Here is a 15,957-nt window from a genome sequence, read left to right on the forward strand (position 1 = left end):
TCCTTAATCTCACCATAACTTCTGCTTTCTTTCCTTAGAACCATCACTCAGGCCTCCCTATCTAATTTCCATTTCCATCCCAACACTAGCATTCAGTGTTATTTTCACAAAGGTGATGGGTCTGCATTCTGTTTTTCTCACTTTGTAAGAGTGATCAAACCCACAGGAATAAAGAGGGAACAACAGAGTCCCCACCAATAGACAGATGCTGGGCCCTCTTACAGTGTTTGCAGAAATGCTCAGTGGCCGCTCACCCCAGCACCCCCACCACGTGGCAGATGGGTGCAGTTTCCCTTTGTGCCTCCACAGAATGACACGTCATGACACATGAGCGCCTCGCCTGGTCGAAGCCACCGTTGTTCAGTCCACAGATGCAGGGTCTGCTGTATAGTCGGCTGCTCCCCACACAGGAATGACCTGCCCAGTTAGGTATAAACTGGTGCACGAAGTCCTCGTAGCAGAAGAGTTAGAATGCAGTAAGCTGCAGTCTGCCTGACACCAAGACTGTGTGAGCAGTAGTGGGGGTGGTTTTGTAAGGTCCGAAGGCGCTTCAGAATTGGGCAGGGTCTTGGTTGAGGCGTACTCACCATAACTTCCATGAGGAGAGAGTGTGGAGGGGACGCAGAAGAGAGACCCAGGGAACTCCAGCCACCCTCCTGTGCCCCAGAAGCTCTGTGTGGCCTAGGGCGGGGGGCGTGAATCTGTCTGCCTTCCTGATCTGGGAGCAGGTGTGTGCCCCGCCACAGCGGGAAGTGCCAGGTGGCATAGGGGTACATTGGCAGAGGCAGAAAGAGAACCTGCCGTTTTCTCCTAATTTCTAAGTTAATTGCTAAGGGCCTTTGCAACATTTTCAATGTGTGAAGAACCTTTGAACAGATGGCAGGTACCAAATAAGATAATGGAAGTGGTGGGAAAGGGCATTCTTTTGATAAGCTTGTTGCTTCACATTGTGCCTGGCACTGCTAGGTGCTCAGTCTCAGTCCCCGGGAAGGCAGGGACATGATATTTTCATCAGAGGCAGTGTAACATGGAGATGAAGGGCACAGACCGCAGAGGTTCAAATCCCAGTTCTGCTGCTCTCTTGCTGTGGAAGCTCAAGCAAGTTAATGCCTCAGTGTCCTCATCTGTAAGAGAGAGTTCTACTAGTATCAACCGAGGGTTGTCGTTAAGAATTAAATGAGTTGGAGCGCCTGGGTGGCTCAGTGGGTTAAGCGTCTGCCTTCAGCTCAGGTCACGATCCCAGGGTCCTGGGATCGAGCCCCACATCGGGCTCCCTGCTCCGTGGGGAGACTGCTTCTCCCTCTGCCCCTCACCCTGTTCTCATGCTCTCTCTCACACACACTGTCTCTCAAATAAATAAATCTTAAAAAAAAAAAAATTAAATGAGTTTACTTAGAAGAGTGCCTAGCACCTGTTGTTGTCGTTGTTAATACCATCAGCAGGAGCATCAGCCACGTGCGGCTCCCCACGGGGCCGGCTACTCTCTCCGTGTCTAGCCCCCATTCTGGATACACTCCTGCAAGCTTTTTAACTAGCCCCGAGTTGCCAGTCTGGGGTTTCTTTAGCTGCCAAGTCACTCCCTGCCACATAATCAGCTGTTCCTCAACTTGCACTTTGTGGGCTTTTTCTTGAGTCTGTCACTGGGCAGCTGTCTCTGTCAGGTTTTGTTCTCCTTCTAAATATAGTCCAGCTAATTTCTGCCCTGTCATCAGGTTCAAAGGGTGTGGGACTTAGAACAAGAATGGTGGTTGGGAAACCAGCCCTCCTCCTATTCCAACTGCATAGCCTTCGGACATTTTGTCGTCTCCAAAGGTAGAACGGACAAGACAGCTTGGTGAGAAGACAGTAGCATGCAAAAAGACATTGCTTCTGGGGCCCGACGCAAGGGCGAATCGGGGTTCCTCCCCAGGGCAGGCCGCGCAGGTGGGGCAATCCCTGCGCCTCGCCTCACACCTGCAGTGACCAGCTGACATCCATTAGCGGTGCAGGGCTCCTGTTAGCGTCTCCGAGGCTGACCTGGCATTGGCTCTGGGTGTAATTGAATGCTTCGGGGAAATTTGATTAAAATGTGAAAGGACGCTTCCCGGCCATAGAGCTGTGGAGGCTGTCCAGTGTTACACGAAAGACAGGACCGGTTGTCCCTGCCGCGTTAGCTGTGGCTGAAGGAACAATTAGTGTTACATTTTGCCAGGAGACGACGCGCCGTGTCGCTACGGTGTCAGCTCTGTCTGACGTAGGAGAGGTCAGTGCGGAGTCGGACGCTTGCATGTCGCCTTTGAGAAGGAAGCTAGGGGCTCCCTAACGCAGTGGCCTTTTTGCGTTGCTCTTATATAGTTTTTATGTAAGGGAACCACCAGCCCACAGTTTTCCTGAGAACACCAGATGGCTGCACTGCCATGTTCACCAGGGACTTCTGAGATTCGTGCTTATTCGCTTATTAGCAATTGCCGATCTCATAGAAAAACTAAGGAAACCTTATCTAGAATGCTGCGGTTTTTTTTCTCGAAAGGTGGACTTCTGATCTAAAGAGCCAGAGCAGGCGGCCCATGTGCGCCTCGGCATTGATCCGTCATTCTCTGGGCAGCAGCGGCTCGGCCTCCTTCAGCCCTGCTGCTGGCTGCTCACCCCATTACACCCGCAGATTTTCACATCCGCTTGCAATTGTGTACTGAAACCGTGCATCCCCCAGTGAAGTACGGTTCCAGCTCCGACAGGCTTCATCACAGCACTGACACAAAAAGACAAACAAATCTGACTTGCTATGTTATCCATCCAGTAAAAAAAAACCACCCAAGGGTAGAAGAAGAGCTATTCATCACGTCCCAGCACCTCAGCCAAGCCTGGAAGTTCAACTGCAATATTTCTAGGTGGCTTTAGAAAACCTTTCCTTGGCAAAGCAAAGAGTTCTTCTGACAGCTCTTTTTACCAGCGAGCCCGCCTGTCTGGGTTAGAACAAAGGGAATTCTGCCCATCTGATTTGGGCTGGAGAGCGATTTTCTACTTCCCCAGCGGTTTGCTGTATCATGGTGGAAGTTGGAATACTTTTCCGTAAGTTAAGCAGGTCTTCCTCTTCATTCTGCCTGCATTTCCCTTATCTGCAGTCAAGCTTTGGCTACTGAGGCAGCCTTTGCCCTGGTTTAGCATGAGCAGAATAGTAACGTTGGCCTGAAAAGAGATTCAAGAGATGATTATGGGATTATTCAGTAGGCATGTCACCAGAGAATGTATCTGTTACAAAGGGCATGTAGATTTTTTTTTATTATGGAATGTCTACTTTAGCAATTGTATGCCCATGTATATTTTACAGCATCTACAATAGTTAAACTTTCAGAGCACTTTTGTTAGTATGTCTTGCTCTTCCGAGTACCTTATTTTTCCAGAAAGTTCCTTCACTTAACAAAGCTTTTCTGAAAGGGGCAAGGGTGAGAGCCTTACCCACAGTATAAAGCTTAAAAGACTATTTCAAGGAAAGTGTGGTTTGATTTGAATTGCAGCAGGTAGGGGAAATCTGCTAAGAAATGTGTTCCCTCTGCATTTGGAAGCTTCACCTTCCCGTATGTGAGGAGCACATGTTTTTATTTTTCTTATTGGAAAACAAAGGATGGACTTAGCCAGACCTTTTGGTTCTGCCAAACTGATCTGAGCTGGCAGTTAGCCACTTGATGAGTGCCTTGGGGTTACTCTTATGCAAGCCTGGGACAATTCTAATATTTAAAGGTGAACATGGCACGATAAAGAAGGAGCATTCACTTGTGATTTTTTTTTTTTTAAATGCACGTGGTGATGGCAGGCGTGGATTCCGTCCACAGATACTCCCAAGTAGCTGCCATTGCCCAGCCCTGACTTAGCTCTAGTTATAAAGTGAACCGGACAGAATGGCCCCCGACTCACAGTCCAGAGGGGGTAGAGTCTTCTTCAAGTCCCCTTGATGATTGTTTTCACGGAGCAAGAGGAGAGGCAGGGTTAAGCTGTGTCTGGCTTGGCTCAGAAGGCCTGGAAGCCCCTGCTGCCTCCGTCAGTCCTGTGGTCTAAGTGGATCACATGTCCCTGGGTTCTTCCTCATTTTGAAAACCATTTCTGTCACTTCCTGGGATGATGTGAAGATACATATAGTTACGATCCACTTTTGATTTTTCAGAGGTAGAATATTCCGTCTATTCCTTCTTGATTTGCTTCTTTTCCTGCCTCCTTATTCTCACAATCGCTGGGACTTCCAGCAGAGAATAGACCTGGAAAGAAAAAGGACAGGAAACTCAGGCCAAACATCGTGGGCCCGAGGATAAAAGGGTTAAGGTTGTAGGGTACGCAAGGCTGACAGCGAGAGGGCAGGTGAGTTTGGGGGAGAGTGGATTTCATTGTCCTCTGGTTCACCAAGCCAGGCTCTCTGACATATGTTTGTTCCTGTGAGAAAATGCTGTATTAAAAAAATGCACAGTGACAGTGGTAGAAGTCGAATACTTGCTGTTTACTGAAAGTGATCACAATTTTCTGGTGATGGTTCCGTGTTTAAGAAAGTACAGGTAGAGATCTCAGAGGAGGCAGAGGGTGACAGTTTCAGATCTGCCTTCAGAATGCTGATCTTTCATTTTGGGGGAGACTTTATATATATATATATATGTATATATATATATATGCATTTTTTTTTTCTTCACAGAATGAAGTTGGCCTACTGGAGTTCTTCCAAAATGTGATAAAAGAAACTAGGGCAGAGCCAAAAAAAGTAACTAGTTGGGTCCTCAACATTTTTCTGGGTTTTTTAAAGCAACAGAACCTTACTGTCAATGAGAGGTGAGTGGGGTTTGGAGATTCTTTTTTCCTTTTTTTGATGAACTCTGTGTCCAGAAGCAGTTGAAGTAGGGCAGGGCCAGTGTTTTGTTCTCCCTCTTCCCCCTCAGGATCTCCTGACAAGACACACACCCCCTGTGAATTCCAGATTCTAAAGCTGTCCTCCCTCACATCTGAAATTTCGTTTATTTGTTCAAATCTTTGTCTGTGCTGTCCTTTGTACTGTGCTGGAGCTGCGGACCTAAAGATGAGTAAGACAAGAAGTATACAAGCTGGTGGGGGATATGGGCCTGTAAGAGAGCAGGTAGTCACCTCAGTGTGATTCTGTTAGGCCAGAGGCGCAGGGGGTGCCCTGAATGAACACAGAGGGGGCCTGACCCGAGGCCAGAAGGTGAACAAGGTTTCCCTCAGAAGCGAATGCTGGAGCTAGGCCCCAAAGACCTAGTGGGAGTTGCCAGGTGATGGGAGGGGCGAGGGCATTCTAGGCAAGGGAGTGGCCGATGGACACTCAGAGGCAAGCAGGTGTATGGGCTCAAGAAACTCAGAAACTCCGGGGTGCTGAGGGGCAAGCAGGACAGCTCAGGAAAAAGCCACAGAGACCACCAGAGGCCACCGTGCAAACACTTTTGTCAGCAGCTCTCAAAGCCCTAGATCTCCATCGCACTCCAGTTTCACTTTGGGGGAGTAGGTTGGAAGAACAGACCAGAAGCAAGGAGCCAGTTGCTGGAGTGCCAGTGAGAAATGCCATGGGCCTGAGCCGAGGTAGATGGAGAGCAATTCTCTCACCTTGTACAACTTCCAGTTCTTACTTGGACAGTGGAGTGAAATGGAGGGCAGCATTTTACAGTCTAGTGAGAGGTAGAGGAGGAGAGTGAGTTCAGGGGGAAGGCGCGGGGCACGATGCCATGTTCCATTTTGGACCTGCTGGGTTGGGCTGCCTGTAGGACAGACATCCCCCTCATGGGGATAACCAGGAGGCAGTCAGATATATGATCTACCGCTGACAAGAGAGATCTGGGAGGTATGAATCCTAGAGTTCTCATTTGTTCATTATTCAGCACATGTTTATTTAGACTGTGCTCTGTGCAAAGCACTGTGCTAAACATGGGGAAGACCAGTCAGCACAACAGATGTAGTCCCTGCTCTCGGAGCTGACGGTCTAGAAGCCGGTGATGACAAAGCAATGAGCTAGGTGCTCTTGAGAAGGGGAAAGGAACAGCTAAGCTAAGGCCTGAGGGAAGGATGAGTAGGGTTAGGCAAAATCCAAGAGGTAGAAGTGTTCCAGTATAGGGAACAGCACGTGTAAAAATCTTGAGGTGCCTCTGGGCATCCTGTGTCTGGGAAAGCAAGGACATCGTCCAGTATAGGGGGAACATGGACTTAGCAGCTTATAGATAGTACTTGAAGTTGTTGAAACAGAAAAGGATCAGGGAGGGTATGGCCTGATGGGACGGCTGAGGAAGGAGCCGGAGATGCTCTAGACTCTAAGTGAGAAGCGCAGGCAGAGAAGGAGGCAGCTGAGAAGAAATGGCAGAGAGGAGGAAAACTAGGACAGAATGTCACAAAAGCCGAAGGACAGGCAAGATTTAAGAAGGGAAGAGTGAGCAGCAGATTGCAGTATGGGGAGTGAGGGAGAGAGCGTTCCTGAGGAACCGCCCCCAACCCCGGCCAGGCCCCAGGGGAACGTGGCGCCCCCTGTCAGCAGGCGTGCCATTGTCTCAGCATCCCGAGGCCGAGGCCGTAGAGAGTGGGGGAGGGGGACGAGCCTACATGGATACGTGATCCCAAAAATTTGTTTGCTCAAAGGAGGTCTCGCTGTATAGTGCCAACTTCCTGTTCAGCCTCCTGCTTGCAGTGTGTATATGTATGCCGTAATGTGGCCACGCGGGACCAGTTCACTTCCTCACTTGGCTCCTTACCAGCAGTGACCTTGGATGAGTTCCCCTCTCTCACCCTCCATTGCTTCACTGTGAAACGAAAACGGCAGTACCTAGGTACTGCCAAGGGTTTTGGAGAGGAAAACGCACAGTGCCTGGCACGTAGTGGGCCCTCAGCGTTCGTTTCCTTCTCTTTGCCCGGTTGGTGTGCGAAGTACCGAAACGATGGCCACCCTCAGCCCCCTAAACTCCTTTGGCATCTGTTGCCTCTCTGTCTTTCGTTCCTACCCTTTGGGGTTTGACCTCTCCTCAGAAACTCCACTCTTTACACTGAAAATATGGTGGCCATTCAGGGAAGGCTGGAGCCATCCAGAAGAGTTTATGGAGGAGAAACAACTGTACCAAAGCCTTAAAGAATGGATGGGAGTTGGTGAGGCAGAGGTCTGGGCGACACCTGTGGAGAGCCAAGGGTGGGAACGGGAACGCATTGCACGTTCTTAGACTGAGGAGGAGCATAGCTTGTAGGAGCAGAGAGTGGGAGACAGCAGGAAAGCGCAGCTGACTGACTGGCGCAGGGCTGGGATGTGAGGATGTGGAGAGTCACGGGCGGGGGGGTGGTGTCAGCCGTGAATCCAACAAATGCGGTAGAGTGCCCCTCTGGGCAGAGCACGAGGTTAGACGAGGAGGCCCCCACCCCAGCCCTCGAGGAGCTCGCCGTCTCCTGGGGAGGACTAGACTCGTGTGGCAGCATTTTAATCCGAGGCAGAAAGCAGTGCTTCTGTTTTACAACTATACACAGCACGGTGGGAGCAGAGAAGAGGGAAGCGCCTATTGGCCAGAAGAAGCCAGGAAAGGCTTCAAGATGTGGTTTGAGCTTTCGAAGGAGTTAAAAATCTGATCCTTAAATTGATGGTTTCCATGTCTTTGGCTATGATGGACTGTGTTGGCCTAGAGTCACTGAATTTTAGTCCTGCCAGAGACCTTAGATAACTTCTGGTTCCGCTCTGTCCTTTAGCAGACAAGGAAATCGAGGCCCTGACCAGTAAGGTGACATACCTTAGGCTGCTCAGCTGCTGAGACTGGTAGCCGAGTCCCCTGACTTTCAGACCAGCTTCTTTATATGTCAGTCTGCAGTTAGGGGTTTGCGTACCAGCCATGCTGGTAGCTGCTGAAGGTGCTGAGGTTGATAAATTAGCTTGTAGAGTGAACTTGGAGCCCCTGATATTTACCTAAACAATTCATAAGCACTACAGTTTTAAGAACCCAGAGGGTACCCAATTCTACATAAACCTAATAAGGAGTTGTTCCAAAAGCAGGTAAACGGGGGAGCTAAGCTCCGGTTCTGTTACACAATTTATGTAGAACAAGGACTAAGGATCCAAAAGCAAGCTGTAGCAGCTCTCTTCCTACACAGTTCAGAGAACCATCGTTAGCTGCACCGGCTGTCCCAGCCTCACCTCGGAACAAACAGTAATCAAGGAACAGCCGTAGCTGCCGGAGTGAACGTTTCCAGAGCTTAGAGCGGCAGTCGCTATGGAGCTATAGCAGTAGTCGTATGACGACGCCAGGCGGGGAACACTCTAGAGGTCAAGTTGGCAAGAACTGATTTTGCAAATTAGCATTCATCTTTAAAGACCTGTCAGAAGACTGGTGTTTAAAGAGTCCAACCAGAAGAGTTCTTGTTGAACTCGGCTTTTTAATTATTTTGAGCATATTGCTTTGAAAGTTGTTTTTCTGTTAACTCCTTCTAAATTGCTATTAATAACAGGTTGGATTTAGTTAAGAACATGGAAATTACAGCTACCCTGAGCAGGCGCTTCACAGTGACATCAGGCAAGTGCCACCATCCAGTTGTCCGGTCTAGTCGAGTGCCCCGAACTTCCAGGTCAGCCGTGGGCAGCGGTTCCTGAGGCACTCGCCACTTGGCTTTAGAGCCAAGAGGGCCTGATGGTGAGGGAAGAGAAGTCCAGCAGTGGGATGTGTGCGGTAGCATCCAGGAGTGGGGCTGCAGGGTTCGGAGCCCATTAAAGATCATTCCGGCAGCCCTGTGAGCGAACATGGTTATTACCTCATAAGGCAAAACAAAGAATATGTGACAAAGACCATGTGTGGCCCACAGAGCCTTAAACATTTGCCCTCCGGCATTTCCTGGATGAAGTTTGCTGACCCCAGCTTAGAACATGTTTCGTGAGAGGTCATTGAGTCCAGTGGTAGAGAGAACTGGATCCTGAAGAAGCAGAGGCAGTCTTGGGAACAGATGGGCTTCGCTTGTCTGCCAGCCTGAGGTGGAGGCAGAAAACCATATGGAAAAGAGCCCTGGCCGCTCCTTATTAGCGGGACATTCAAAGAAAAGGAAGAAAATGCGGAGGTCCAAGGAGAAGGGGTGTTTGCAAGGGGCTTTAAATGTAGCCCAGAATTGGGGTGCAACAGAATGGGGGGAAAGCAGTTGTGCTTGGCAACAAGCAAAGGGTATGTGATTTTTTTTAAGAGAAGAGCTTCTGTAGAGGGCTAGGATTAGTATCCACATGGCTGTGCTCACAAGGGTAGATAGTAGCCACTAATGCCAGATGTTTATTGGTAAAGGTAAGGCAAGAGCCCAGGCAGAAGTAAGTGTCTTCAAAATCACTTGCGGACATTTTCAGGATCGGGAAGATCTGAGCATTTGTGAAGGTGCGTGATTAAAGCCCCAGGAGAGAGCAAACATGCAAGTGGGATCCGTAAAAGTGGAAAGTAATGGGATTAAAAGCATGAGTCGAGGGCTTGGTTTGTTGGAACCAGGAGGAAGAGGGCACGACAGAAAATTCTGAGTCTTGCATCAGCTGATGACCTTACGAAGTGAGAGGTGAGGAGGGCATGTGCCAAGAAGGGAAGTGGGAAGGAGACTGTCTGGAACAGGTGCTTGGGTTGGGGCACCCGGTAGGGGTGCAGGGAAACCGTCGAGATGAACACAAGGATTATTGACCAGCAAGAGCCACCTGGGTGTCCAGGTCCCTCTGTCTTCCTCTAGGAGCTTCCTGTGTCCCATCGGAACAGAAGCAGAGAAGGTGGCCTTTGGGCCTGAAAAGAGTGTGGGGATTGAGATGGACCGCACATTTCTCCGATGAGGGGAGGGGGCTGGAGGGGTATGGTTGTAGAGATAGCAGAGTGTTTACTCCCAGAATCCAAGCTGGGGATGGAGTCGTGATCCTGAAAGAGCTCTAGGGGACTGGAGGAAGTTGGCAGATGGGAGAGATCCCTCTGTACATACGCAGGCCTCAGGGGATTGGAGGCTGGCACACAAAGCTTAAGCCTTCCAGTGTCAGAGTCTTCTTTAGTGGAGACACATTCACTGTCCAGGAACCAGCATTATCTGACAGCAGCAAATCAGTAGCTTGTGCTTCTGCTGCCATTATGTTGCAGATCTGATGGTTTATTTATTTAACTGATGAGTGGGGTCTTCTACCATCAGTCTGACAGGTACTGATCTTTGTCATTGTCTCACTCAAGGTTAGCCCGGGCATATCTGGAATTAATGTGTGCGGTATACCAGATAGCTCTCCCTGTTGGTGGGAAGAGTTCTGTGACACAAATATTACTGACTATGTGTCAAGCATTTGTGGGTACAGAAAGGTGAGAAATCTCCAATGCTGTTAGGTCAGTGGAAATATTTTATAGTGTACATTTATGACCTAACTAATGAATTAAGGTCATTAGATGAAAGGCAAAGTATTTTTAGTTATGTTGTGTTCTATTTCTGTTCTTCTCTGTCTCCATGTCCCTGATATCATCAACTCATGTGGGAGAAGGGACCTTTTCTTTTCTGCATGCTCTAGAAATCCAGTTTAACATCAGTACTTATTATGGGTTCTACCTACTGTCTACACTCTAATTAGCCACCGTATTTTCTAGGATTGCAGAACACCCAAGGGACACTCGTTTTTCAAACAACCTGATTCTTTATTGTCAGTAAGGTGGAAGGTTGGAAAAGGGATTTATCAGTTTATTTCCAGCTCTCTGCCCCTCTTCCTGTTGAGATTTAATCAGCGTGGTTCACAGATGTTCCAGATACCAACTTAATAATACCGGTTAGTCTCCAAACCTAGTTTTCACTTGGAATTACCTTTTATCCCTACTTTGGGATAAACAAAGACTTTAAGGATGATGGTCTGCCTCTGTGTGGGCAGCTGCTTTGAAAGAACAACCCTAATGAGGCTTCACTGGACTTGAACCAGAGCCCAGTAAGTCAGAGCTGGTGAACTTGCACTCACTGGGTTTGGAATTCATGGAAACTGGATGGGGCCTCCATGGCAGTTTCCTTTTCATTATCTAAGAGCTTACAAAGAAATTAATTGTGATTGATTAGAACTAAGACATAAACAGAAGGTGTTTTCCCTTGGCGTTAAACATTTCAGAAGCCCTCATTCACACTGATGTGCTATTTATAAGTCCTTCCTATCTATTTAAAATTAGTCCCTTAATGACCTCAGATAAACAGCGTTTTATTAGCCTAGTTGCTCTATGTGTTTAAAAGTAGCAAATTCACATATTTTTAAAGAAATGGTGTGTAATTCAGTGTTGTCTTTTCACTAATCTAGGCACTACCCCCCCCCCCATACACATACACACACCACTCCTACCCCCAAATGTGAATTAATGACACTTTATGGGTTTGGTTGCTCCTTGGCCTTTCTTTTACCATGGGATCTTGGCAAGTAAGTCACATCCTAAAAGTATGGATATGATGGATTCTGGACCCTTCTGTTGTGAGTCTGGAGAGAACAGTGTCTGTGCTGATGCCCATAAGGACAGTTAAGGACACGGATGGCAGTCATGGAGAGTTCCCTTAAAGAAAAGCTCTTACAAGTACAAAGAACTTATATTTGCATAAAAACACTCAGAAAAGTAGCTTTGTTAGCTCTTTTGTTTGAAGTAATTTTTAGGCTGATCTTGAAAATATTTAATTACTGGGTTGTTTTGTTTTGGTTTTTTTCTCTTGTCATGGTTCATGAATTTTGCAGCCACTCCTTTTTTTTGACTAATTAAACTGAGCAGTTGTCTGTTGCTACAACTTTTGCCAGACAGCCATTATTGTTGAGTAGTAAAATAAAGAAAAACAACACTAGTCACCGAAATTTGTTATATCCTAAAATACAAAATAAATAAATAAAATAGAGCCCAATTGGCGTGTTATTTCCATTCCTGGGTGTGGGTTTAATTATTTAAACCTACAAAATCAAGGGCTTTGCTTCTGAATAGCCATAAATGGATATGCTGACAGTGTGAAATGTAAATTTATTTTCTCTCCTTTCGGGGGCTGCTAGTCCTGTCACACCTTCTGCGCTGGCTGAGCTGCTCAACCTGCTGGACAGAAAAGCCATCTCTTCATCAGCAGCTAAACAGGTATGTCAACGCTTCCTAAAGCTTCGGACTGCTGTGCTATCCCAGTAAATGTTTTATGCCAAATGCCATCACTAAGTGAATTTCATAATTGAAGTATTCAATGCTTGTAAATGCTGTTTTTATACTGAAAAGGTAGAAACATTTCGTTTAGCAAAAGAAAAAAAAAAGCCAGTATGTGCGATGTAGGTAATACACTTCTCATCTTTGCCTAACCAGGGGGAATAGTTCCTGTTTGGTTTTGCCTGGAATGTTTTCCAAACATTTGTTTATGTGAAAGGTGGGACTGCAGCTTGTGGGGGCTTCAGAGCGTGCGCACTGCCCCTGTGCCCCGCAGGGCCAAGGTCGGGGGCGGCTTCGGCACTGCTCCCTGACCCACTGGTCCCTGTCAGTCCTCCGCGGCTGCCCAGCCAGTCCTAGGGGCTTACTGGTGGTCTTCGTTGCCTCATCGCCCCCTGAAATTCAGTCTTCCAGCAAGGAGGATGAGGTCAGACTGCCTGTCACTTAGCAGATAAAATTTTATACATGCGCCCAGTGAACGCAAGCTGCGAAAACCAGCAGCCGCGTCAGAGGTGGCCTCAGCTTCATCACCCTCCACCTGACAGTCATAGGTGGCCGAAAGATTCCTGGAATCCAGAAAACTCTCACAAGTAAGTTCCCAGAAAGACAAAGAACACCAAGGCGGCAGCCTGATCTCAACTTTGGATATCGAAGCCATCAGTGCTTCAGACAGAAACTTAATGTGACTTTAATGGTGCCTTTTGCATTTACTATTTAGACACATCGGCAGCAGTGGCAGGTACTGAGTGAGGCTTTGGAATAGCAGCTGCTTTGGGCTAATTATAAGGCACTGTGGAGCTCACACCCAGCTCTGTGCAATGAAACTGGAAACAGAACTAATAAAGGTTCTGTCTCCCCGCCACCCAGTGAGGCTGTCAACTGCAGGGACCTTGGCACATGTAGGAAAGGATTTTGGTTGCTTGGATGTCAGAAGAATACAAATGTTTATGACAGTGCTCAGCAGTAGCAGAAAGATTAGATGGCCTGAGGGTAGAAAAAAAAAACTCTATATGTATACATAAGAGCAGATGAATTGTAGCATTTGAAATGAAAGGGGAAAAAATTTTCCCCTTCTCATTCATCCTGTCCCACCAGACCTGGGGAGGCAGAGAAGGAGGAAAGGAAGAAAGGAGAAAGGGGAAGGGAGGGAGGAAGGAAGGAAGGAAACCCAGTACAGTGAATATGATTTGTTCAATGGGAAGAAATGGAAAATGCTAGAAGATGCTGACAGCTGATTCAGATATAGATAGGGACACCTTTGGATTCTGTCAACTTCCAGCATGTTTAAAGGAAGCCGGGTGAATCCTGGCTGCAATGAGGTAATCAAACTAAAATAAAAGTCTGATTAGAAAGGTGTTAAATGTATGCTGGCATGAGGGAATCTCCTGTATATATTATTGCCTTGGGCATTTTCCTTTTTTTATTTTTCTACTTTTTCTGTTTTTAAGAAATTCACTTACTGATTTTCTGGTAAAAAAAAAAAAAAAGACATTTGTTCATTATTAAGAATTTAATGCAGAAAAATACAAAGATCTTCAGATTCTACCACCTTGAAATAACTACCATTAATGCTGGGTGAACACCATTCCAGGTATCTTTCCATGCACATGTACCATTATAAGGATAGATTGATGGGATGGGCAGACATGAGGTTAGAGAAATAAAGACTTTAGAAAGTAAGAAGTTATAGTACTCTTTTTTTTAGTTTATTTCTTTATGAAGTGCACAGTTCATTGGTTTTTAGTATATTCACTAATATGGCTGTGCAGCCATCAACACTAATTCCAGAACATTCTCATCACATCAGAAAACAAACCATTAGCAGTCACTCCCATTAAAAGGATCATACACCATGATCGAATGGGATTTATTCCAGGGATGCAAGGATGGTTCAACCTCCACAAATCAATCAGCATAATACACTACATTAACAAAGATAATCTCAAAAGGTGCAGAAAAACTTTTTGAGAAAACTCAACATTCATTTATGATAAAGAATCACAACAAAGTAGGTATAGAGGAAGCATACTTTAACATAATAGAGGCCATATATGACAAGCCCACAGCTGACATACTCAACTCCCTTGCCCTAGGTTACCACTAATCTACTCTCTGTCTCTATGGATTTGCCTGTTCTGAACATTTAATGTAAATGGGCTTATGTAGCCTTTTTTGTCTGGCTTCTTGTACTTACCATGATACTTCAAAATCCATCTATGTGGTAGCATGTGCCTGTACTTCATTTCTTTTTAAGGCTAAAGAATATTCCATTGTAAGTATATGCCACATTTTGCCTCTCCGTTCATCAATAAATGGACATTTGAGTTGTTTCTAGTTTTTGGCTCTTGAAAAACATGCTGCTTTGAACATTTGTGTTCAGATGTTTTGGTTTAAGTGTATGTTTTCAGGTTTTTTGGGTATGGACCTATGAGAATGGAATTTCTGGGTCATATGGTAATTGTACATTGAACATTCTGAGAAGCTGCCTATTTTCCAAACTGGCTGCACTACTAACATTCCCGCCAACAACATATGAGGGTTCATCTCTCCATATCCTCCCCAGCACTTGTCTGTCTTTTTGATTATAGTCATCCTAGTAGGTGTAAAGTGATATCTCACTGTGGCCTTGATTTGTATGTATTTCTCTAAGGACTAACTACATTGAGCATCTTCTTGTGTCTTTTATAGTATATGCTCTTTAAGAGAAAAATGTTACAATTAATTTTTACTGAATTTAACAAAAGAATCCAGGTAGGCCTTGGGTTTGAGAAACCCTGTCAGTCAGAGGGTACTCAAGCAGAGCAGAAAAATTCTCTGCTTCCACTCCTTATTGGTGTTTTCCCTTACACCTCTCACTGCACCTTCCTCACAGGTGTTCAGTGGTGCTTCTGAGATTTACAAACCTCATCCCTTTAAAGGCACCCCAGGGTCCAGGGGAGTTGAGAGGTTGCTACCATGAAGCACCCCTATTTTTCAGAAATGGAAAAAGGATTTATCATTATGAGCAGCCTCCTGGTAACCGTAGACAAAATCATCTGGATTCCTGTCACAGGATCCAGTGCTACCTGTCGAAGTGGTGGGTAGCAGCCCCCCCTCCCCCCCTCCCCAAGGAGAGGGCCGTCAGAGTCACAGTTCCCCTGCAGACAGCATCCCAGGATCCTGAGCCTCTTGTGACTCAGAGGCCCCGGGTGCTGTCCAGACTGCTGGCCAGCGCAGCCCCAGGGGAAACCATGCAGAGTGTGTTTGTGTCCCCTTTGTGCCCTCCTAAAATAGATGTGGATGATCCACTCTCTTCTGGGGATGGTCCAGTTAGCATTCCTACTGGAACCAAGCTGGCTTGGGATTCTGTAGAGATGGAAATTGAATTGTAACATGTAGGTGTGCCACTTAACCCATTTCCTCTGGTCTTTGGGGTCTGCTTTAAAGAGAAATCACCAAACCCTTTTAATGTAGAAAATGTTCTATGTCCTACAGTAAAACGGTTACAAATGATTTGATGTCGTCTTCTCTCCCTTTTAGTGCTTCAGTTCTATGTGCATTTTACTGTGCCCCACTTCTCTTAGGGGCTTGGGTGGTTGTTTGTGCCTTTCTAGAAGAATGACCTTTCCCAGTACTTGCCTTTGAGCAGAGGTGACCGCCCCCCCTTTCGGTAACTGTCACAGCCCCCTCCCTGCCTTCTCCCTTGAACAGGCCTTTCCCCCACAGTCTGACCCTGGAAACCCCTGGACAGGCGAGGGGCCTGCCTGCTTTCCTTCCATCCTTCCTTCCAGATACTTTAACAATAGCACTAGCTAGAGAAAGTCGGGTAGTAGTTGAAAGGGTGTGTGAATTCGGTCCCCAGGGACCTGAAGGCTGAGCT

At 46.8% G+C, this 15,957-nt stretch overlaps 1 protein-coding gene across 2 annotated transcripts in view; it reads left to right on the forward strand.

The window, feature by feature from the left end:
• Positions 1-15,957, forward strand: part of GATB (glutamyl-tRNA amidotransferase subunit B) — a 92,377-nt gene that overhangs the window by 63,147 nt on the left and 13,273 nt on the right. For both annotated transcript variants that reach the window (XM_021698933.2, XM_044912600.1), the window contains exons 10-11: positions 4,655-4,788; positions 11,963-12,041. In XM_021698933.2, coding sequence (XP_021554608.1) covers positions 4,655-4,788; positions 11,963-12,041 — 213 coding nt within the window. The remainder of the gene's footprint in view (positions 1-4,654; positions 4,789-11,962; positions 12,042-15,957) is intronic.

Source organism: Neomonachus schauinslandi, chromosome 2 (assembly GCF_002201575.2).
Source record: "Neomonachus schauinslandi chromosome 2, ASM220157v2, whole genome shotgun sequence".
Taxonomy (NCBI): Eukaryota; Metazoa; Chordata; class Mammalia; order Carnivora; family Phocidae; genus Neomonachus; species Neomonachus schauinslandi.